General features: G+C 35.8%; 1 protein-coding gene across 3 annotated transcripts in view; it reads right to left on the bottom strand.

Annotated features, from left to right (window-relative positions):
• Positions 1–26,017, bottom strand: part of LOC127956521 (kinesin-like protein KIF21A) — a 44,473-nt gene extending 18,456 nt beyond the window's left edge. The window contains exons 1-11 of one of the 3 annotated variants that reach the window (XM_052554540.1): positions 25,730–26,017; positions 9,898–10,120; positions 6,843–7,025; positions 6,385–6,534; positions 5,420–5,551; positions 4,984–5,151; positions 4,216–4,331; positions 3,927–4,122; positions 3,006–3,195; positions 1,818–1,881; positions 1,528–1,728 (exon numbers count right to left, since the gene is read on the bottom strand). In XM_052554540.1, the coding sequence (XP_052410500.1) occupies positions 1,528–1,728; positions 1,818–1,881; positions 3,006–3,195; positions 3,927–4,122; positions 4,216–4,331; positions 4,984–5,151; positions 5,420–5,551; positions 6,385–6,534; positions 6,843–7,025; positions 9,898–10,120; positions 25,730–25,773 (1,667 nt within the window). In that variant the 5' untranslated portion in view covers positions 25,774–26,017. Of the gene's footprint in view, positions 1–1,527; positions 1,729–1,817; positions 1,882–3,005; positions 3,196–3,926; positions 4,123–4,215; positions 4,332–4,983; positions 5,152–5,419; positions 5,552–6,384; positions 6,535–6,842; positions 7,026–7,173; positions 7,302–9,897; positions 10,121–25,729 lie in introns of those variants that run through there. The other 2 variants (XM_052554539.1, XM_052554542.1) reach the window with 2 other exon arrangements.
• Positions 26,018–26,163: the final 146 nt, after the last annotated feature.

The raw sequence follows: 26,163 nt of genomic DNA, 5'->3' as shown, positions 1-26,163 counted from the left end.
TAGTTGAGCCAATTACACTGTTAAACTCCATAGAAAACTCTAAAGCACCATATATTGAGATCAACATGAACGTGAGTTGATTACACATCTTAAAGAGCTACCAGAATAAAACCTGATTTAATGAAAGAGATTTAGATAAAAGACTTTTTTTCAAACCCTTTCTAAGGCACATTTTTTTGACCCAAATTGAAGGCAGTATCTCATAGAGATAAGGCAATCCAACATCCCACATTGTAACGACATCTATTTGTGTGTGCTATGTATCTTTATGCTTAGTAAAGCATCAAAACATTAGCCTAGAAACATGCTAATGATAACTTAGCTATAACGGTAGCTAATACTTCGATATCACTAAGATTCTAGAAACATTGCTGCAAATGGACTATTTGACCCAGTAATTGTAGACTATAATTTATCTATTATGTTTTTAGTTACTGTGTGTTAGCTTAGCAACATGCTAATGTCAAACTTTACCACCAGTTGCTTAACCTGAAGATAACTATTTTAGTTGCTAGATACTAGACACAAAGTTGCTAGATACTAGACACAAAGGGAGCTCACTAGGTTTGAAATGTTCATAAAGACTAAGCTCTTGAACCGTTGATGTTTAAAGTGTTATATTAGAGTAAAGAAGAGGGCAGTACAATGGGTCAAATTTTCCATGGCGTGTTGACTACGGTTAGTGGAGCATCTACATTCAATGACATTCTCCAACCTGACGTCCTCAAGATCTTCATGAGCACCTTCCTCCATCTGTTGGAGTCTTCAAGAGTGAGGGGGGTTTGGTGGAGATGAGTGAGAGTAAGAGGAACCACGGTGCCAAAGATGGTGGCAGAGAAGAACACGTGAGGAACAGGAATACGTCCAAATTTTTCCTTTTTTTTTCCTTGTTTTTTTTGTTTTTGTAATGAATAAAAGAATCTGATGTAAACAAAACTTAGCAGTGACTATACTCCCATCATCACGAATCATTGCAAATGACAAAATAAAATATCTACACTCTCAAACAACCAATGGACTCGTGTTAAGCTTAAACTATGGCATTTTATACTTTACTTATATTTAACAGTTTTAAATCATTTTGTAAAATAAGGATAAAACATTAAGGATATATGGACAAATAAATTAATTTATGACTAAAAAATACTAAATTATGACTATTTTAGTTAAAATAATTGGTCAGCTGCCTTTACCATGTAGGTCTAAAAAGTTTATATATAACTCTTTATTTAGCTCACGGTAACTGATATAACCATTGTGACAAATGCATAATTTGGGTGAAAAAGTCAGGGAAGTTAAACTTGTGACAAAGACGGACCGTCACACATAATTTAATTAGTTTTTCAAATATTTCCTCTTGGAAGCAACTCATTAAAATGAGGATGCCTGTGAGGAAGCATAGCAATTGTATACCAAATATTGAAGGCATACAATCCCTGGCATGCCATCCTTTGTCCAGGGATTAAAAGGAAATCTGAGTTTCTTGTTCCTCAGCTGCATGGTTAAGCATCAATATCAGTAGCTTACCTCTTCTTTTTCTTCCTTTCCTTTTTCTTCAGTTTCTCCAGGTCTTTCTTTGCCATTTCGATGATGTCTGTGGCATCTTTTTCGGGTGCAAGGAGGCTGGGGGTAACAGAGTTTGGACCGTAATATGAAGAGCGGGTGGAGACACGGGACAGGTTCTTCCGTAGGTTTTCATTTACAGCCTCGCTCTCTAGTAGCTTAGCCCTGAAGACCACAAAATACACAAACATTACACATATAGAGAGGTTTTAAGAGCTTCTGACATATGGGTGCATTGTGCTTGCATACATTACCTGAGCTCCTCAATCTCTTTGATGTAATTATGGATCATGTTTCCTATCTCTTCATTCCCTTCACCTGCAGTCATAAGTCAAAGAAAATTCAGCTGGGTGTGTAAAAACATCACATTCATGTATTTTAGAGATGATATGAATTGTCTTCATCCATCTAGATAGGTAACAATTAATCTATTCAAGTGAATCACAATTTCATCCAATTTTTTATTTTCTTAGTATTCCTGTATTTATGTGTTCCTATGGCTCAGTGGTAGGGCATTGCATTAGCAACTCAAAATGTTGTGTGTTCGATTCCCAGGGAACACACATACTGTTAAAAAAATGTATAGCCTGAATGCACTGTAAGTCGCTTTGGATAAAAGTGTCTACTAAACGGATAAATGTAAATGAGTATTCAACCCTATTACTAAAACGTTTGCAACCATTTCCAAAATGTGTCTCAAAACAAAACAAAACAAAACATGCAAAAGGGTCCGGTTAGCCCTTTTAAAATATTTTCTGGTTGTAAGCATTAAACATACAGAATAACTATAATCATGTATTTTAATAAAACAAACAAAAAAACGAAATGAAACAAAAAACTGGGTTGCAGTCTAGGACTAGGTTATTTATACACTTATATTTACCATAAATAAAATGTACATATATCTAGATATAACTATATAGATGAACATACATACATATATATATATATATATACACATTATATACATTTCATTCATTCATTCATTCAACAATTGACAAAAAAATCAATTCAAAAGCTTATATCTATTTGTGTGTGCTATGTATCTTTATGCTTAGTAAAGCATTAAAACATTAGCCTAGCAACATGCTAATGATAACTTAGCTATAACAGTAACTAATACTTCGATATCACTAAGATTCTAGATACATAGCTGCAAATGGACTATTTGACCCAGTAATTGTAGACTATGTATTATCTATTATGTTTTTAGTTATTGTGTGTTAGCTTAGCAACATGCTAATGTCAAACTTTACCACGAGTTGCTTAACCTGAAGATAACTTTTTGAGTTGCTAGATACTAGACACAAAGGGAGCTCACTAGGTTAATAAAAAAAATATAGCACTATTGTTTCATTTTAACTTCCCTTGCTATGTATGAGCATTATTATTACTTAATATCTGAAATATGTGCTATTTTCTTTATGGGTCATTGTCTGTACCTGCTCTGGCGAGGGTCTGGTTGGCCTGGTCGCTGAGTAGCTGGGTGAGCCTGGCTCTCTGGGCATCAATGGTTTCCTGCATTGCCTTCACTCGTACACGCAGGTTATTGTTTTCTGTCTGCAGCATGGAATTCTCATGCACCATGTCATTGATGCTTTCCAGACCGTCCTCGCCAACCATACGCTTACCCTGTAAAAAAAACAAAAAACATATGTAATAACGTAACATATTATATTATATTATATTATATTATTACACGCTCTGTGGAATACTTGGATGTAACTGATTGGTCAACCGTGACATTCCGAGGTATGTAATCCCTCAATAACTTCCGGTAAAAGCTATTAACATCCAGGCTCATCCAGGTAACTGAAGTTGGCTCTGTACTCTTGCTAGGAACAGTTTTTCTTGGTGGATGCTTTGCATTTGTTTAGCTACCAGTAATAGGATATTAAAACTCTTTTCAAAATGGTGTACAATTATTTAATTATGTCATCCTGGTATCGCGGACTCGCTCTTGTTTCATACAAACGCAGCTGCGGCTATTTTGCTACGATTGTTTTGTACGCTGTAATGGATTATAAGAGAACTAACAAACTGGTAAGATTTGAAAACATTTTCTTGCATTGCCTTCATCATTTATGTGGTGAAATGTTGTGTAATAAGTGGTCGGCCTACACCGTTTCCCTTATATGTCCGTCTAGTTTGAACTTGCCCCTTGCTTGCAACAGCTGGATGTACATTATCCCTTACTTATATTATATTCTATTGTTATAAGCAATTTAACTCAAATTAAAATAATGTAAAAAATTATAAATTTACTAAAATTAAGTTATTTTATTATATTATATAAACAAAATCTTGTCAGTGATATCATTGTGAAAATCTAATTTTGACACAAATAGAGATGCTGCACAAACCGTTTTGTACTCCATGAGCTCCATTTGCAGGCGAGCGATCTCTGTCCTCAGAGCGCTGATCTGTTGACTGGCCTTGTCCTGGTTCACCATCACTTTGTTCTTGATGTTGCGAGCACGGTTTGCATATTTTAGCGTGTTGAGGGTCTCCATGAAGTCTCTATCTGATGGACTGATGCAGGCGATCATCATGGTCTGGCTGTACGTCACAAAAGAGAGGCAATGTTTAAAAAACCTGCACAAATACCTGTAATATCTCCTAATAAAATGGAAATAATGCACAGATGCTCACCTGTTTCCTCCTAGGGAATCTTGAAGCAGGCGAGTGAGTTTGGAGTCACGGTAAGGCACATGTGTGGAGCGTTTGCTCCTGTCACCCAAAGCACTGATCACATTGCCAAGAGCTAACTTTACCACCACAAGACAAAGACACCATTATTAGTTATCAAAGGTTATACAGTTATATATATTAGTGCTGTAAAAGATAATCGTGATCAATCACACCCAAAATAAAAGATTTTTGTTTACAAAATACATGTGTGTGTTTAATGTATATATTTATTATATATATATATATATATATATATATATATATTTTTTTTTTTTGAAAACATTTACATATATTTACATGTATATATATATGTAAATAATTTATGTTATATAAAATATATTTAAAATATAAAAATAGCATTTTTTTTTATATTCATATATACATATATACACATGCATGTATGTGTATTTATATACATATAAAATATAAAATTAATAAATATTTTGTAAACAAAAACTTATTTTGGATGCAATTAATTGTTTGACAGCACTAATGCATATATATGTGTGTGTGTGTGTGTGTGTGTGTGTGTGTGTTTGTGTATACTATTTTATTGATAATTCATTCTTTAACTTATTTTATTATTATTTAATATAATTTTAAACTGTAAAATTGGACATAACTTCAGACAGAAGAAGACATTATCTGACGGAAATGTCTTGCAGCTATAGTTGAGAAACTGAGTATTTTAGCATTTATGAATTGCCCATTTTCCTCTTCTTTTCCTACCAGTCCACAGTTGATAGAGATGCCCTCTTTTGCTCGGTCCCCTGTGGCCCCTGTTCTCTTCAGTCGCTCGGAGCCGGCTAAATCCACAAAGTGAAACTTAGCTGTTAGCGTCTCAAACTCGTTCATTTCTGAGGAGCCATTCGCCAGTCTGTTATCGGTCTCTGTGTCCTGAAAGAAAACAATTCAAATCTGTGTTATAGTACATTAAAAGCCATTCTTCCTAAATACCCCAATAATTATCTTAAACTACTATTTTACTGAAGTTTGATATCAATCAAATCTGAAAATATTTTTTTTTCAAAACAGATTTCAACATATGTCTAATATTCAGTGGAGACACTTTCAAGGCAACTCAATTCAGATTTTTAAAAACAGTATAACAGACACTCGTTCACAGCTGTGTGACGGTGTGATCTGATTCGATGAAGCCACGTACATTGTCTGAGGCGCAGACGCGAACTTGGCACAGGTGGATGGTGAAGATGGCATGAGAGCGTGAGCTCTGGACATTCATCTGAGTGCTGGCGGTGGAGCGGGACATAGCACCCAATCTGAGGCACTGCATCATCTGAAAGACACAGAGAGGAGAATTCTGGGTAATTGGCAATGAGATAATTAATCTCTTCTGAACATGACTGACAATGACGGAACATATAGACCAATGATGGTTAAATTTGACAAAAACTGATCAGCTTTACAAAAACATAAATCTTCGAGACTAGATGAAGACAAAAAAGACATTTTTTTTTTAAACAACCCACAAACCTATAGATGATTGAGTTTTATAAAAAAAGAAAAACAGTATAATTAATAACATTTATTTAAAAAATAGCATTTTTGTAAAAAAATGAACATAAACAACAGATCAGTTTTTTAAAATATGTATAATTTAAAAACCTTTTTTATATAAATCTGGAAAACATAAACCATACAACTAACTAATTGATTTGTATTAAAAATGGACAAAATTCATAAAATAAATATAATAAACATAACTTTTATTCAAAACAACTGCATGAAAATACATTCATAGATAAATATAATTATTTTTATATCACTGCACTTTTTCAATAAGAAAACAACATCAAAGACATTATTTTTAGTGCTGTCAAATCGATTAATCACGATTAATTGCATCCAAAATAAAAGTTTGTTTACACAATATATGTATATATAACTTATGTATATATTTAATAAATATTTACATGTATACATATTTTCATATTTATATTATGAAAATAAATAAATATATATTACATATATTTCTTAAATTAATGTGATTGATCAGGATTAATCGAGTTGACAGCAACTCGATTTAAATGCATGTAATAAAAAAATAATAAATTTTAGCAAATGCAAAAAGGCTTAAGATACGTCCTCAAACCCTAGTATAAAACCAACCTCTTCCTCTGAGCTAACAACTCGTGTTGTGACTCCCACTGTGTAAATCCCTCCATTGGCATCCTCATGGATCTTAACGTTGGATCTCTGCTTGCGGGCCTCCATATCTCGAGTGGTGTCAAACAGGTCAAGCACCTCCTCATTGTACAGCTATGAAACAAAACTAATTAGCCAAGCTCAGACATGTATGCTAACATCTCCAACGTCTGCCAAAGTTACGACAGGCGTGCTACATTTGTGGCACGCTGTCAACACCACCCTTTGCACGACAGCAGCTCTGTTACACTTATCAGAGGATATATTTAAACCTCAGTGCTGATATGGAGTGATAACTCAACATCTTCACTTCCATTAAGACCGGAAATAACACATCTGTCAGTTGAAAGTTCACTAATTTTAGTTTCTTGAGCTCAGATGAAACCAAACTACAAAGTGAAATTATTAAGGTTGTTTTTTACCTCTAAGAACTGGGCGTTGATCTTAAACTCAGGTACGGGTCGCCCTTCTTCTGTGGCGGCCTGTCTGCGCTCCTTGATGCCCCTGAAGAGGTGGCTGACCGCCCGAGGAATGATTCCCAACTCCTCATCATTGATGTTCACGTCAAAGCCCGTACCCATGGTGTAGGTCTTTCCCGAACCGGTCTGGAAAGATTCAGCAGGATGTGAGGTAAACAAGTCCACTCAAACAGAGGATATTCGTAGCTAACTAATGTAATGTGTTTCAAAGTTCCTCATTGTAAATTAAAGGAATATTTCAGATAATTTCCAATACAAAGTATATGGACATCACCTGCAACATCCTGTCAATTACCACGGAAAATACATTCAGTGTTCCTGTGGCTCAAGTGGTAGGGATCCTCAAATCTGGCCCACGAGATCCACTTTTCTGAAGAGTTTAGCTCTAACCCTAATCAAACCCACCTGAGCATGCTAATCAGTATCTTCAGGATCATTAGAAAATCACAGGTAGGTGAGTTTGATCAGAGCTGTAGCGCATTGGCCCTCCAGAGCAAGATTTGAGGAACCCTGTGGTAGAGCATTGTGTTAGCAGTGCAAGGTTGTGGGTTCGATTCCCAGGGAACACAATGTTAGGTAAAAAAATGTAAGCCTGAATGCACTGTAAGTCGCTTTGGATAAAGGAGTCTGCTAAATGCATATTAATAATAATAATAATAATAATAATATGCTGTTGAAAGTCAATGGGGATTTTTTTTTTTTTTTTTATGAGTCAAGACTCATTTAGTGTTAAAACAAACCCATAGTCTTGCTCCAAAAATAAAAAACAAAACAAAAAAACCTGTGAAAAACCTGCCTGTGCTGTTGGTATGTGTGGTAAATGTGAAGCAGAGACATTGTCTTTCAACTGAGGCAATGGGGGCTGGGGTGGGGAGGTTTGGTGGAGAGGGGTCACAGTCCATACAAAAGAAGTTCGGGGTCTCGGTCACCATACACACACAGAGGAATGACACACAGGGCCTGAGCGCACATCACCCAATGAACAATACAAGGAGAATTAATGAGGCCAGAAAAGGCTGGCGAAAAGGCGATACTTTTATTTTATTTTTTATCATTTTTCAAAGAGAGAACTTAAGATGTAATACACTACCCTCTGTTGGGGATAAAAAAAAAACAACAACATTAGAACTAAGGGGATTAAACAATTTAGATTACAAAAATAAAAATAAAAAGCTGCATGTCTGAACATGTCCATCTTTCAAGTCTTGTCTGAAGTTTCATGGTTTGTTTGCTTTGCTTGATGTGTAGCGTGCATGCATCTACAAACAAAAAAGTACTACTACAAAGAAAGCTATTTGTTTAATAGCAAACGTTTTATTAATTTTCAATTAATAACTATCAAATAGCTCAATTTATTTTTCCAGTGATAATGTGTCCTATGGTAAATTATCAATAGAACATTGAATGGTTAAAAGCCTGATATAAAATCTGTGGAAGTTTGGGGTCTATGCAAATCTTCCAACATTGTGACGTAGACATGTAGGGGTGTGTTTAAATGAGGTGTTTTAGGGATGTGGACTAGTCTTATCTTTTATAAAGAATATCTCTTTGGGTTTAAGACTTTACTCTTCGCAACTTTAGGTATCTTATCTATTCACAAACAGCTTGTAACACTCCGAAGAGAAAGGAAAACTTGAAATCGCATCATATGACCCCTTTATACATTATTCCACCAAACAGGAAAGTTCATCTACTTACTAGATTTAAGTTGTTGGTAACTGGTGAAAGGTGGTGACATTAAAGTTTTTCAACCATGATTGTTGATAGCCTTTAGGGCTGGTCCGAATACCAATTTGATTAATCAGCACGGAATATTCGAAGCTTCTGAGGGAGGGGCTGAACATATTCTTCTCTCTAATCAAGGCAGGAATCTCTGTTTGTTTGCATTTTAATGATGTCGAGAACCGTTCATCCAATCGACTTCACACATGGCGGGTGTGTTGCTGCAGACCCAAGGGAGTGCAATGTCAGATGTTGGTGCAATATGGACACGCGACATGTTCAGAATGAATAAAATTTTAATAAACTATAGAACAGCACGAGCCAACAAAGGGGCGCCTCACGCGACCAATGCTTTTATGCTACGAGAATGGACACTACACTAGTGATATAAAAAACACAGGTCTGTTAAGAGCAATAATTTGAATAAAGATAAATTATTATTAGGCTGGACTACTGTACTTTTTTTTTTTAATGGCTGCTGTATGGAAGTATTTTTCCAAGCAAGTGCATGTTTTTATCATGTGTAAAATTACTGATTAACATGACGGATAAAAGCAGCTAATTACTATTTTACTATTAATTACTATTACTATTTACACAGATTGTATTTGTTATTGTTTACAGAACAAATCGCATATCTGGCACACTGCCTTTGTCTTGTTCTCACTTAGTTTAATGTGCTCCCATACAGCTGAGAATATATATATATATATATATATATAAGAAGACGGGCTCGGGCCAGTAATTTTGTTAAGCTGTCGGACACGGTCTGGTCTCAGGCCTGAGCGTCTCAGGCCAGGGCTTAAATTTGAAGCCTGTGCAGGGCTTTAGGCTGGTCTGCCTCAGTGGTCCATTTTCGACTATAGAAATAGCCTACGAATAAGAGTGAATTTGCACATTTTAAATTAAAATGTTATTTTCAAAAACTGTATAGATTATTACTTCATATGTAGAGTTCAATTGCCTCTAAGTGCTGTTTGAAATTTTCTTTTTTATTATTATGCAGTAGATCCTTACGAGCATGTGCGTGACCGTGATTCATGCGCAAGCATGTCAGTGAGCACGGCATCACAATCGGATGTTTGTTAAAGTTGTGTTAGTTACTATAGCCTCACACCCCCCTTGCGACAGCCCTGTTTAATTCAATAATAATTCCAATAATACTACTGAAATCCTTGGCTGAAATGGAAAACGTCTGGATAAGAAAGTTTTGGGCTGAAAACATAAACATGTTCAGTGTTGACTGAATTGCTTTCTTGGGATTTTACAGTCTTACCTGTCCATAGGCGAAGATAGTGGCATTATATCCTTCAAAACAGCCTTCAATGAGTTTCTCAGTGCAGTTGCTGTAGATATTGTCCTGCTGCGAGTCCATGTCAAAAACATAGTCAAACGTGAAGGGCTTGTCCTTTCCCAGAACAACCTGGGGCTCCCCAGGGGTCACGAACGTGCAGATGTGACATCCCTCTATCTTTTCCTTTGCCAACTGTGGACGAATCCTGGAAAAATAGAGAGTGTTTGTGTTAAAGAGGAAAATTATGAATCTGAATAAATGTTTTTATCTTGTTATGATATATATATATATATATATATATATATATATATATATATATATATATATATATATATATTTCTCTAATGATTAAAAAAGGTCAAGAATACTGTATTCGTGGAAAGTGCCAAAACAGTCCAATCCTGAGTTTGTTCATGAACACAGACGTTCTCTGTTAGAGGAGAGCGAGAGAGGAAGCTCTGGCAACACGATAGGTAAACAGTCACACCCTGGGATTCATTTACTCACGTTTTCTGTTTTCATTATTTAAACTTTTACTCCAACACAACCTGCTGCTCTGCCTTTCACGTTTTAGCCTTTATTCCAATGATTTTTGAAAAAGACGTATCACATGAAAACTTACATTTTTGATTTATTTACTAATGGATAGAATATTAAGAGCACAAAGCATCCTTTTAGTCCACCCAGATGATTTATTGAAAATGAATTACAAAAATACATACATAGATTCACATATTGCAGATGTACTCCCAACACACATTACCAAGTATGTGAAAGTAAATTATTATAGTTGCAGAACTTGCAATGTTTCAGAATTAAATAATTAATGATATGCAAGTGGCAAGTGACAAATGAGAAGTGGTCAGTGAGTGGGTAAAAATAAATGTCATGTAAAACTAAATTATATATTTTTGTGCAAGAAATATGACTTTAATATGAAAACAACAATATTTTGAAATTATGTTAATAGTTTTTATTTATTTTAATTGATAGTAAATTAACAAAAAAATAATAACAATAAAATGTTCTAGACATGTTAACTAAATGTTAAAGAAAAGATTTAGGCAAACGGTGGTCCATTAGTGCGCAGCACGACAAAATCACCACAACACAATGCATAGGACTTGTGTTGTGGCTTGTTTCCGCTGTGCTACGGCTTGTTTCTGTTGTGTTACATCTTGTTTCTGTTGTGTTGTGCTAATTTCATCGTATTGCGACGTTTCTGTTGTGTTGTGGTTTGCATCCAGTGTTGTACTAATTTTGTTGTGTTTTGGTTTGTTTCCGTTGTGTTGTGACAGGTTTCTGTTGTGTTGCAACTGGTTTCCTTTGAGTTGTGATAATTCTCTTTGTGTTGTGGCTTGTTTCCTTTGTGTTGTGCTAGTTTTGAGGTGTTTGGCTTGTTTACATTGTGTTGTGCTAATTTTGTTGTGTTTTGGCTTGTTTACATTGTGTTGCGACTGGTTTCCTTAGTGTTGTGCTAACTTTGTTGTGTTTTGGCTTGTTTCCATTGTGTTGTGACTGGTTTCTTTGTGTTGTGCTAATTTTGTTGTGTTTTGGCTTGTTTCTATTGTGTTGTGACTGGTTTCCGTTGTCTTGTGACTGGTTTCCATTGTGTTTCGACTGGTTTCTGTTGTTTTGCCACATGTTTAATTTGTGTTGTGCTAATTTTGTTGTGTTGTGGCTTGTTTCCATTGTGTTGTGACTGGTTTCCTTTGTGTTGTGCTAATTTTGTTGTGTTTTGGCTTGTTTTCATTGTGTTGCGACTGGTTTCCTTTGTGTTGTACTAATTTTGTTCTGTTTTGGCTTGTTTCCATTGTGTTGCGACTGGTATCTGTCATGTTGAGACTTTTTTGCCTGAGTTGTGATAATTTTGTTTGTGTTGTAGCTTGTTTCCATTGTGTTGTGCTAATTTTGTTGTGTTCTGGCTTGTTTCCATTGCGTTGTGCTAATTTTGTTGTGTTCTGGCTTGTTTCCATTGCGTTGTGCTAATTTTGTTGTGTTCTCGCTTGTTTCCATTGCGTTGTGCTAATTTTGTTTTCTGTTGTGATGTGCACTGCTGGGCCACTGAACAAATCAGTAGCCACAGTCCATCAATAGCTAATATATATACAGTACAGACCAAAAGTTGGGACACACCTTCTCATTCAAAGAGTTTTCTTTTTTTTTTCATGACTATGAAAATTGTAGATTCACACTGAAGGCATCAAAACTATGAATTAACACATGTGGAATTATATATGGAATTATATACATAACAAAAAAGTGAGAAACAACTGATTCTAGGTTCTTCAAAGTAGCCACCTGTCCAAACTTTTGGTCTGTACTGTATATGTGTGTATATATATATATATATATATATATATATATATATATATATATATATATATATATATATATATATATTTACATAAAAGGGAATAAAACATTTAGTTGAATATTAATATTGCTAATTCTAGAGACACTAGGATTCAATGCATTATTGTCTGAGAGAAATGTTAGTATCCAGTAAAGCTGAAAGCTCTTTCAGTTATGTTACGTACCTTTGCTTTTTATTTACCTTTGTTGCACAAAAGTTCACAATTTTTCATGAAAATATTCATATGCAGATTTCATGTACTATTATGTGCAATAAACAGTGCTACTCTGTTTTTAACCCCTGTTCGTAACATGATTTTCCAGCTGCAAGCTTCTATTCACTCTTTCATTTGTGAAGTCACTTTTAGGACAGTAATGCTAGTCAAACACTCTTGTGTGTGTCCAGTCTTTTCCAGTGACATCTCTAGAGTCTCCAAACAGTCACTCAAGGGTTAACTTTATTCCTCACTTTCAGAGCTACTTGCAGAGCTTTCAGACCTCGGACCACTCAATGAATCTTTATAGACTCGAGAATATATAAATTGGTCTTGTAAATACAAATGCACTCCAAGAACCTCCCCTAACCACAAATGTGACCCTGGACCACAAAACCAGTCTTATTTTCATTCTGATTGTTAGTTATATTTTTTGCTACCAGTATGTCTTGAAGAATGAGTGAATCATACATTGAACCAGTTAGTTCAAAAACAGTAAATGACATTACTTCCTTTATATGTGAGTCATTGAATTAGTCACTCAAACAATTTGTAAAAAAAAAATACAGGAATGAAACGACACTATTGTGCGTTGCTCTGAGACATGCAAGCAATGATTCTGCTTTGTTTTTTAAGAGCAAAAATAGAGAATATAACTGCCAATAATGATTCTAAATGGCTAATTAATCTTCTGTTTAAAAGCGTAATCATGCTGTATAGAACTGTCATTCTTAATACATACTTAGTGATCAATTAGTCTCTGTTGACACCTGAAACTATCATTTAGTCCTGTCAATAAGAATGAAAAAATGTTTTCCTCAAAAGCACTTAAAGAATAATTAATCATAACTCACTTAACTTTGCTTCTTTTCATCTTTTAAACACAAAAGGGAAGTAACTTAAAGGTTTAGTTCACCCAATAATCAAAATTATGTCATTAATAACTCACCCTCATGTCGTTCCAAACCCGTAAGTCCTCCTTTTATCTTCGGAACACAGTTTAAGATATTTTAGATTTAGTCTGAGAGCTCTCAGTGAAGTGAATAGTTGCGGGTTCGATGCCTTGCTCAAGGGCACCTAAGTCGTGGTATTGAAGATGGAGAGAGAACTGTTCATGCACTAACCCCACCCACAATTCCGTCCGGCCCGAGACTAGAACTCACAACCCTTCGATTGGGAGTCCAACCCTCTAACCATTAGGCCACGACTTCCCAAGACTCAGTCCCTCCATTGAAGCTGTGTGTACGATATACTGTCCATGTCCAGAAAGGTAAGAAAAACATCATCAAAGTAGTCCATGTGACATCAGAGGGTCAGTTTTTTTTTTGATGCATCGAAAATACATTTTCGCATACACAAAAATAGCAAAAACGACGACTTTTTCCAGCATTGTCTTCTCTTCCGTGTCTGTTGTGAGATTTCAAAACACTGCAGTTTTTGTGATATCTGGTTCGCGAACGGATCATTCAATGTAATCGGATCTTCTTGAACCAGTTCACCAAATCGAACTGAATCATTTAAAATGGTTCGTGTCTCCAATAACCAATATCCCGGAGTAATTCATGTACTCAAACAGTACACTGACTGAACTGCTGTGAAGAGAGAACTGAATCAAGGGCAATCATCAAAAGAACCGGTGAAATTTCTTCAACCGGTTTATTGAATTGAACTGTCCGAAAGAACTACTGGTGATCTGAAAACCGATTCAACCGGTTCTTGACTCGTGAATGAGTCATTATCTGGCTCAGCTCGGTGTTCATCTTCAGGTCTCTCTTCACAGCAATTCAGTCAGTGTACTGTTTGAGTAAATGAATTACTCCGGGATATTGGTTTGTTTTAACTCAGAGAGAGTGTCAGCCACATTAAAAAAGTTAACAGCTTAAGTCATTTGTGGATTATTGCTTACTGGAGACACGAACCGTTTCGAATGATTCAGTTCGGTTTGGTGAACTGGTTAAAAAAGATCCGGTTACATCAAATGATTCATTCGCGAACTGGATATCACTAAACTGCAGAGTTTTGAACTGTCTTACAACAGACACAGAAGAGAAGACAATGATGAATAAAGCCATAGTTTTTGCTATTTTTGGACCAAATTATATTTTCAATGCTTCAAAAAATTAACCCTCTGATGCAGTGGCGTAGCCACGAGTGTGCAAGGGTGTAAAATAGATGCAGAATTATTTTTTATAGTCTCAATAAAAAATGTTTACTAAACTTGGGCTATTGTTGTTTACTTCGAAAATATATATATATTTTAAATCAACCCTTTCACGCGTAAATTACAAATATTTTAACTGACCCCTTATTTCCATGGCGACACGTCATGATTGTCACGTGACACACCACAGCCACTAACAGATGTATAGATATTCATTTTATTTAGTTTTTCATTTTTATTAACATTTATATACACACTTGCTTACCATGTCAACTATCTGATATTCCGATTCTCCGTTTAAAAACCTTTATAAATTATCTTGATCTATAGCGAGATGAGCGCTGCAGTTCAGAGTCCTGTCAGCCTGATTTAACGTACAGCACTTGAATTCCCCAGTTTCTCCCGAAATACATGGAAGTAAGTGGCTGTTGAACCCAAGCTGGACGAAGAATAGAGTAAACTTTATTGTTCTGCTATGTGTGTCTGATATATGAATAAAACACGGCTGCAAATTACATTTGATTAGATAGTTTTTGCTGCTTCCACAGACATCAGTGTGTATTTTACAAACTACCAATGTATTGTTTTACTACTGATAATGTATATTTAAATGTATGAAACCTAAAATAAACATTATGTGGTTGAAAACACTGCATATTGTGATATATGACAAGCGCTGAGCGCGTGCGTCTCTGGCTCAGAATCTGACAGTTCTGTGACGCCACTGAACATTCTAAATCATACTCTCAGGGGCACAGAAATAAGAATCCAATATATGGTGCAATAATGCTAAAAATGTTCAAATTTAATTTACATTTTAAATGATTTTTTTTAAAATATATCTGCCGACATTTGGACTGTCAACCAATCAGCAAACAGCAGCTGACTGTGACCCCAGCAGTCTATGATATAAACAGATAATTTTTGATTGCACATTGCTAGCTAGCAATCTGTCGCAGAGCTCCTCTCTTAATTTTTTTTTTTAGCAAAAAACCTTGGCTTGATGGACAGCTGGACACAAGGCCTAATGCTACACCTGATGAGGATGTTTCTCCCTCCCCGGGCCCAACATCAACAGACAGTGTTGCCAGATTGGAAATGTCCAAGTTTCGTACCAGAAGCTCAAAATTATCATATTTGGAAGAAAATTATTACATTTAACAATTAACTACATTTTGACACCACCTGCAAATTACCACTAGGAGTATGCTTGGACGGAAGCAGTGAGACAAAAATACTATCCCATAATTTTGCACAGTAATCTGACAATAAATGTGGCACACCCAGATTTTCATATGCACACCCAGAGTCTCTTTTCTGGCTGCTCTGATGTGACATGGACTACTTTGATGATGTTTTTCTTACCTTTCTGGACATGGACAGTATACCGTACACACAGTTTCAATGGAGGAGCTCTCGGACTAAATCTAAAATATTTTAAACTGTGTCCCGAAGATGAACGGAGGTCTTACGGGTTTGGAACGACATGAGGGTAAGTTATTAATTACATAATTTTGATTATTGGGCGAACTGACCCTTTAAGCTTTTTCACCTTATAAAACAATTGTGACTCTCCAGAACACTTGATCCATATGGAATACTTTCTAATGGCATATTTGACAACTTCCTGCAACTTTACATTTTGGTGAAATGGACTTTCAATGGATTTTCTCAGGAAAGCTGAACATTAGCATAAACTAATGTTATGCATGAGGTGTGTCACACATTGTTCACAATGCTTCTGACTGAACGCGTTAACCTCAACCCACAGGCCTCATTACTGCGATTACAGTGACAAAGATATTTTCCATGGCCTCCTCTTTCCCAGGGAAAAGATCAGTAGCTTAAGTGGATTTGACCATCTACAGGTCCAACAGTTATTTAGTCATTAGCCAGAAGCACAAGGGTCCATTTTGTCTGCTATGGGATCATTTGACCTCTAAAAAGTCTCAGGTGAGCTCATAATGATTTCCGACAGTAAACTAAGCAGAACTGGCAACATAAAAACATAAAAAAATTCCAATAAAGCAGATGGAGACAGATGGGTTAGAGTGCTGATGCATCCTGCCCTGGAAAAACATGACCCTGTTAGAGTGCTATTATGAGTACATTTTCTTTCCTAGTCTCATTAAAAACTGATTTATTGATCGTTTGAGATGAGAACATACGCTACCATAATTCGAAATGAGATCTCTGTAGTTACTATAATAATTAAGATAATATATTTCATCTATCCAGCCTGTATGGGTTTGATAAACAGCCACATAAACCCCTTTCACACTGCGATTCCGGCAAAAACACAGGTAAAGTGTTCCTGCAATTGTTCCCGGGTCGCTAGATTTTGCACTTTCACACTGCCAGTGATTACCCGGGATAATTGCGTGCTTCCACACACAACCCGTAAAGATCCCGTAACGACACGTGACATCAGCGCGTGACATGTAATGTACGAGTCGACAACACTAGGCACGTTATACTTTCACTGAAGCTGGCGAACGATCTCAGCTTCAGCTCAGATAGTGAGGAACAAACTGATATCTGCTTCATAACAGTTTGCACACATTTTTTTGTCACGAATGTTGATTTTCCTTGAAAACAGCTGGTAAAAGAGTCGCGCGATAACGTGCGTCATCACTACGACACGGCATTAGATCTGACTTTTGTTTACACAGCGTTCATTCCGGGAAATGTTACTAGGTCCCCAACCCGGGTTCAATGCCGGAATCAATACCGGGACGTGTTTGCTTTCACACAGAAGGCGACCCGGCAATGTTCCGGCAATTTGCCGGGTCCGACGTGCAGTGTGAAATGGGCTATAGTGGCACACCCACAGATCCGTGTGATATATGACACACAATAAAGATAAAAGGTGGCAAAAATTGACAGCTAAAAGTCAAGTTGCAAAGGTTTTAGCCTGATTGCCCACAATGGGTGTCATGTTTACTAGGCTGGTAGACAAGTGGTTTTGAATTAAAAACTTAGTAAAGAACCTCACAATTTTATGGCACTCTGTAACTATTTTACATTTTGGCAAATTTGAAAATAATTCTTATTAATTCGTATCTGAAATTGCAGTAAGATTACCTCACTTTAGTTGGTCAGTTAAGATTTCTAGTCCAAGGGAGTGTTTTCTGTTCAACAATGTAACGGCTTAACTACCAGTTAAATACATCGCAAGAGTAATTAATTAGCTAGTCATGACAGTTTCTTGAACCAGTAGTAACTTTGTTACACAATCATCACTCAAACTACATTCCCTAAAAATAAACTATATTTCCACCCAAAGTTCGAGAGCTGTAGTTTCAACGACAGAAATATACAATGCTGTTTGCGAATGTTTGTTGGAACTATGGTCTCTGGGAACCACTGAACAAATCATAGAACTTCACAATGTTGGTAACAACGGAACTTGCAACAATATTTGACTAACAATGCTTTTAAGAAATGCACCCCAGAATTAATATAGCAAAGAAGGAATTGTACATTTTTACGATTACCGCAGAGGGTGCTATAACAGACATCACTGTGTGTTCATAATTACCAAACTGAATAATAACACTAGTTTTATGGCATGGACATTTGAAGGTAACTCCATTGGGCTTGCAATGGATTGGCCGAGCATTTAAAGTAAATCTGTGTTTGCATATTTTGGATAGAGTAGGAAATTGCACAGCAGCCCAGACTTGCTGATTGTCAAAATTCTGGCTACGGGAGACCACACGATTAAATTTGCATATGTGTATACATTGACTATTCAAACATTTCAGAAAAGAAACATGATCACCAAACCCTACACGGAACTGCTTTAAAAAAAAACATCCTGTTCATGGAAATCGACTTTTTCTGTAAGTCTGGATGGGTTCATATTCAATGGAAGGCCATCTAAGGTTGTGCAACCCAAGCAGGAACAGAATACTCCTGGGTAAATGAGTGACCACGGCGAGTGCACTGGAGACAGACATGGGATGTGAGGATTTCCCCGCCTTCATTTTCCGTTTGCCATCCTTGAAACAGTCAACAAAACGATCACTTTATCTGTGATGTATTGTCCTGATTAAAAGCCTGATTAAAGTGTTGGCTTTGCACAGATTAGTTTTGAATTTCAGGGCTTCTATACTGTTTTACTGAGGATTTCATTTAAATGACTTAATATTACAGGCACAATCAAGCTTGTTTTCCTTGTTTTCTATCATTAAGTTTTAATGTGCACTGTTAGAAAATAGGCTTTAGTGCTGACAAACGATTAATCACGATTAATCACATCTAAAATAAAAGTTTGCTTACATAATATATATTTGTGTACTCTGCACATTTATTATGCATGTACAAATACACACATATGCGCAGTATATATTTTGATATTGTATATGTATATATTTATATTCATTAAATTTATATTACATATAAATATATTTAATATATAATCATAACATATTTTTTAAATATATACATGTATGTGTGTGTATATACACACACATACATAATGTACACAGCACATGAACACAACCGAAAACATTTATTTTGGATGCAATTTATCGCGATTAATCGATTGACAACACAACGGTCTTCTAATGTAAATGCTTTGCATAAGTTTTTTACAAAATACTGAATGAATCCTAATTACTTTCGGTGGTAATCTTCTGCATTTAACAGATGTTGTACATAAAGCTTAAATTGTTTCAAACCCTGTCACCTTTTTAACATCCTGTCAGGATGAGCGTGTCTCTTGTGTATTTTAAAAATGGGGGGAGTGTTTTTACAGCATCAGCTGCGCTCAATCACTCTGGAAAGTGCAAATTAAGTTAGCTTGACTTGAACATACAGGAAATGTCCATTCTGGCTGACGGTCTGCTCACAGGTCTCACTGCACACATGTAAGGTTATGGACAGGAAGGCCACAGGTGACTCTGATGTTGGTCAACTGCCGCCCTAAGGGTCAAGCAGGAGCAATAAAGATGACAACTGACGAAAACAAGGACCCAAAACATCCACCCACATCTGCTCCCATGAGCTCATCGGCACAAAACATCAACAGTTATAGATGGAAAGAATCAGTTGCTTTTGGAACGGAGATATTTAAAGGTAAAGTGTGCTGTTTTTGAATGCTAAAATACTCAGTAGCCCAACAACTAAGCCATTTATAGTTTAAGCCATGACATTTTCCTTAGAAAATGTATCTGTTTAGTTGTTTTTATAATTATATTGGTGGTGAAAAAAAAAATAATAAAAAAATATAGTTTTATAGTTTTTTATAAACTGTGTCCATAATCTGCACATCTAACAAGCTATCTAACTATGAATTAGGGACTAGATAAACATACTTTTTTATTTAAACTAGATCAATTATATGTGGGAAAGAAAGGGATGGAAAAAAAGAGACCAAGTGACAGGACAAAGATATACGATACATATCATTGGCTTTTCAAAATAGTTGTGGAAATGGTTGTGCCTCAAATTGTTGTGTCACAATGTTCAACAAGGCATTTAACATGCGCACAGATGCCTCCCATGCTTAAACTAATATTAAAGCATCTGTACTAATGCCATCATCTTTGTATGCACAAGCACCCAACCCAGTGTACACGTGAGTCTGTTAACTCTTTCATTCACATAACAGATGGTTTCTAGGGTTGGTTCTACTCAGCTGGCTCATACATAATCATGAGAAGACCTAAAAAAAATCCATTTGGGTTGCCACAGAAGGTGGAGCTCTGGATTTAATCTAGTCCACCCATTTTGTTCTGAAAATCTGGAAACATTAAGCCAGTCAGGATACTCACAATGAAGCAATGGTTAAAGACACGGTGCATACTGAAATAGCATTTTATGTATCTTTCATATACGAAGGGTTAATGATTTGGAATTATTATGGTTTTTTATCAGTTAAGCTCATCGAGGCTGCATTTATTTGATCAAAATGGCATTGCAAAATATTATTACAATTGAAAATAACTGTTTTATATATTATAATTAGTGCTGTCAAACGATTAATCGCAATTAATTGTGTCAAAAATAAATGTTTTTGTTTACAAAATATGTAAATATATATATATATATATATATATATATACTGTATATATATATATATATATATATATATATATATATATATATATATATATATATATATATATATATATATATATATATATGTTTTAGTCCAATAAAAAAATTGTTCCCATAAATTCCACAATAATAATAAACAAATAAACACAGCCTTGATTAGCATAAGAGACTTCTTTCAAAAACATAAAAAAATCTTAATTATTAATTTGATCTGAATGTAAGTTTAATATTGTGAATATCATGAATTACCACACAACATCATAAGATACATTTTCAAATACTTCATATTTGAAGAAGACTGCTTTATTGCTTACTGACCCACTTACGACCTTGTGCAGAAAGCAGCCAAACTGGTTGCCTTGCATCTTGTGACTATGGTGAAATTTTAACCAAAGGAAAGTGTGAAAATCTGAGGTTTGTTTGATTCAGTTGGTCAATAAACAGGTTCTAATTTGCCACACTTCCTTTAAGCCTAAAAATAAAGAAAAGAGGTCAAATAAGTAATAAACTACATGCATACGCAAACAGAGATACATTCATCATCTGCAACATAAACCTCAGACCAATTCAACAGACTCAGAGAGTAATTCCACAAAGCACCTCGGTGTTAAGACCAGGGCTTCAAATATTAATGCTGTGACCGGTGGTATTGAATATACCAGTGGTGGAATCTTACACTGCTCAAACCTACACATGTAAAGCCCAGAAAACATGCTGTCGAATGCTTTCAGCTGTATCAGAGAAGTATGACAAGTGTTTAGTGCCACGGTTAAAATGTTAATGCTTTGAACATAATGTCATTATAGGTCATAATTGAGTATGAAGTCAGAGTAAAGTCATGAAGTTTTAAGAATAATCTTGTTCTATAATGAGATATAATCTTAAATCCTATTCCTACTGTTAATCATGCCTTTTCTCATAATATGTGGTTTAATTTCTAAGTACTTTTTGACAGTATAAAATTACTCCAGTCTCCAGCATTTTTTTCTGCCTTTATTCATAAGCCACAACTTTTTAAAAGTTGATTCCCCTTTTTTCAATGTGGCACTAAAGCACCATCATAGAGGAGAAAGCTCATCTGTTCCACATATATTTATTAAACTGCTGACATATTCGCAAGCATAAATGGCCCTTGATAGGTTGTAGTTTGAATGTATAAACATAAACCAGCCATAACTTATTAAAGATGTTCCCAGCGTCTGTGTATCAGAAATCTATTACATTTCAAATTAGGAGAACACTAGATGAATGAATCCAAGAGTCTCTGTACAGAAGCTAAATTAAGAGCTTTAGAAAGCAACAGTGTATATTAACAACTAACCGCAGCCTGGATAAACTTAAAATTACTAAGGTTACAGAATCACGTGTTTCCAGCCAGTAAAAACCCACGGCTTTGGGCCTCATCATAAACAAGAGATACAGTCATTGATGTAATGATAATTAAACAGTTGCCATGACTTTGGACTAACTAACAAAGAAGAAAGATGGGTTGCCTTCCATTAACGTTGAAGATTAAACGTTTAAATCTCAGGGCCTTTGACCGTTACTTTATTTTAAAAAGACATAAAGACTGCTACCGTCTTTATGATGCTAAGCTAACACTGATGTCATTCCCCGTGGAGAGAAACGCCACTGATACGCAGTCTAAAGACATTCCACAAAGCAATTCTGAGATATAAAGTACAAGCTTGAACAAACACTGTTGATATCTGCAGGCTGAACCTTTAGGCTTTTTGCGGTGAGGGAGATATACTGTAAGAAACTGGAAACGTGGCTTATGTCAACACATGCAACTTCTTAAGGCCTGAACATACTCTACACACGCACGCTCCTAATGATATCAATTTTAACGACAGAAATGCGTCAAGTAATTCATAAAGCAGCGTGTAATGCAATCTAAGCTTTACCACAAGACTTCCTCTACTAAACTACTAAACATTAACTTACTATAGCATTAGTTAAACTATTTCCAGTTATTTTATAAGCATTTGCTCAACTATTCTATTATCTGAAACGTTTCCATTAGCTTAACTATAGCATTAGCTTTAGCTGCTTCTACCATATTAGCTAAATTACCGAAACTAAAGTTAAATTATGACGTTATTGAAACAGCTTCTACTAAATTATCAAAATTAAACTACTAAATATTAGCTAAACTACAGCATTACTGCTACTACAAAGCTAAATTAGGGCCAGATTTACTATCTGCTTGCACCAGCGCGAACCATCTTTTGGTGTTATACTGACAGGATTTACTAAAGACGCACAGTGAGGAATTAGCAATGAATTAGCACTGAATAGACATGGACACGGTTGTTTTTGTGCCTGACCTTATTGAATTTGTAGGAGTTGCAATGAAGCACACAACCTGATTTACTATTATTAGCGCTCGGTAAATGACCCATCTTTGCGCCATTATTTAATGTGCAAAAAATCAGGCGGTAAAGTGCGCTGCTCTTGGTAGATTGTGCTGCTCATTGTGTGGAAATGATCTAGCTGCATCTGTGTTCTTTAATGTGTGCATTGTTAGTAAATCACTTGCAGAATTTTCCGTTCCCATATGCAATTTTATGGAATTGCGCTCTAACGCAAAATTTGCACTGTTTAGTTAATCTGGTCCTAAAATAGGAAAATGTTAGTTAAAGATAGCAAAAATGTTGACATGTTTATATTAACAGTAGCTATTTGAATAACACTAAATTTAGTTTAATGGAGCAGACATCTAAAGAAAACGTCTCGGTTACGTACGTAACTCTCGTTCCCTGATGAAGGGAATGCAGACGTATAAAGACATATTGAGACCCCCATATGTTGTTCGACATAACTCGTAGTGACCGACAGATAAGGAACGTCTCGGTTATGTGCTTAACCCTCGTTCTCTGATGGAGGGAATGGAGACATTATGTTGTACGACATATGGGGGTCTCCATATGTCGTTCGACATAACTCATAGTGACCGACAGATAAGGAACTCTACAGCCCCCAAACAACAAGTCTAAATGCTTGTAATTCATCGGCCAAGATACGTGGCTATGGTAAATGTCCAGAATGTCGACGTTTGTAAGTGTGACCTTACTTAAACTCAGTTTGACAGATTAGCACACTCATGTGATCTCTACTTGATTGTTCAAATGCCTACCTAGCAAAAACATTCAAGATCAGACATGTGCCTATTTTAAAACACGGAACCATTCACATTTTCTGTAAACAATACATACACTCCCTTCCTCTGTCATCAATAAAATCCAAGGAATCGATTCTCAGATCGTCCAGGAAAGTAAGCAAACCATTTCCATGTGTTCACAATGGATCCTGCACCTGTTTTCGAACATGTAAAGTTCTCTCTCTGACAGGCTTTCATACGCAAACATACGATGCCTTCATTGAAATCTAACAGAAGAATAAAGAGAGGTGGAGTGAATGACATTAGGCCTAAGTCCAAATGTTTTGCAAACTGAGCTGCAGGTCAAAGTCTGTCAGCTCCAGTAACCAGAGCTCCTGAGGCCAATCAGAACAATGTAACATGAGCATATAGACGGCCTTTGTTTTTCAACAGAGGCTTTTTACAACCACAGAAAAGAAGCATTCTGTGTGTCCTTTCAATTTGGTCACAAAAGGATGTGTTTAATGAAGAAGATTATGTCATTTCAAGATATTATCCCACAAAGACTTTAACTGCTCAGCCTACTTAAAGGGATAGTTCACCCATTCCGTCATCATTTGCTCACCATGTTGTTCCACACCTGTATGACTTTCTTTGGTGGAACCAGTGTTATTATTGGACACTAAAACTATTTCATTTGAATTGAATGATACTAATAACACTGCTGGTGAAACACAAACAATATATTTTGAATAATGAGTCAACTATTTGTGTCCTTACAATGGAAGTCAATGGGGTCCAAACTACTGGACATTAGACTTTAACTATACAAAAAAACATTACCGAAAATATCTTCTTTTGTGTTTTAGAGAAGAAACAAATGTTCTGAAATCATATATGAACTATCCCTTTAACATACAACCAAAGGCTCAAGCAAATAAGTTCAACTGACAATAAAAATGTGACCTGAACCTTGATTTCAGTACGACATTTTGAATTGAAGCCCCACTTCAGCTCAAGGGACCTCAGAATAAGAATATATTCAGATAAAATCTCAGATATACAAATCAATAAATCATACATGTTAATTATAATCATAACAGGCGCCACAAACTTACTGTAATTTAAGTTACAGTATAGTAACCTAGGCCAATATTTGTTACTTTGATGAATAGAACGAAACGTATAGAAAAATTAAGGAAAAGCTATATGTGGGCATAAAATTATATATATTTTATTCATATCAAACATTGAGTCCATGTTTAGAAACACAACAAGGTCACAAAGCATACAAAAGAGAAATGACAACCTAAAAGATATAACGATCTATGCCTGTTTAATAATCAGAAAAGTAAAGTAAAAAGACATTATATAGTCTTATATTTACATAAAAGATTCGATTATATCTATTAACCGTTTCAAGGACAATATAAACACAACAAGCCTCTCAGTCATACCATAACATGACACATACAGTAACAGTTTCGACCATTTCTTAATCAATAGAAGTCAGACATGAACAGATGGAGAACTAAAAGAAAATCTATATCTAAAATCTATGTAATCGATAACCCATTTAAAAAAAATTGTATATCACTGTAAAACAGTAGCTAATTAACTAACACTTAAATTATACATCAGATATTTTTATCAACACAACGAGGCCCTACAGCCTGATTTAGGATGAACAATAGCGTAAATAAGGTAAGCTAAAAAATAATGCCACGTGCATGCATATAATCTTATATTTATGAAACACTTTGCGTTTATGTAAACACAATGAGCTCGTGCAGATCACAGAGCTCTGATGATGGTGTGACATTGTAGCAGGTACATAAGAGGCGGGCCCACACGGAGCATCAGTGAGATATATGAAATATAATACATGAAATATAAAAATGTATATACTTATACCTGACAGCCACGCGCACTGAGCTCTCATCCTGTCCCGAAGACATGTTCCCGGTTAGGACACAAGAGATAAATATAGCTGAATTTGCTTTTCTTTATCGGCTTAAGAAGCAGACACAAACAGTGTTCCCTCCCGGCGTCTATTCTGCCATAATAAAGCTCAAATGATCCAAACGGGTGCTCGACTGACAGGAAGATAATGCAAATATGAAATAAAACATCTCGTGCTCGGCGCAGCGCGTTACATGTCTAGCTGCGCTCAATCATCTCTGCCCTGAGGAGCGACGCTCTCCTGAGAGTGACGTCACCAGGCCACGCCTTCATCGTGCGCGTCAGACCACGCCCCCCTCAACCAAAGCCACACGACAGCATACCTGTAGGTGGCTTGCTTGAGACATGTGAATTATCCAATACAGTGTGTGTGTGTGTATGTTTAC

This window comes from Carassius gibelio, chromosome B4 (assembly GCF_023724105.1).
Source record: "Carassius gibelio isolate Cgi1373 ecotype wild population from Czech Republic chromosome B4, carGib1.2-hapl.c, whole genome shotgun sequence".
Taxonomy (NCBI): domain Eukaryota; kingdom Metazoa; phylum Chordata; class Actinopteri; order Cypriniformes; family Cyprinidae; genus Carassius; species Carassius gibelio.
This window is presented reverse-complemented; position numbering and strand designations above follow the sequence as displayed.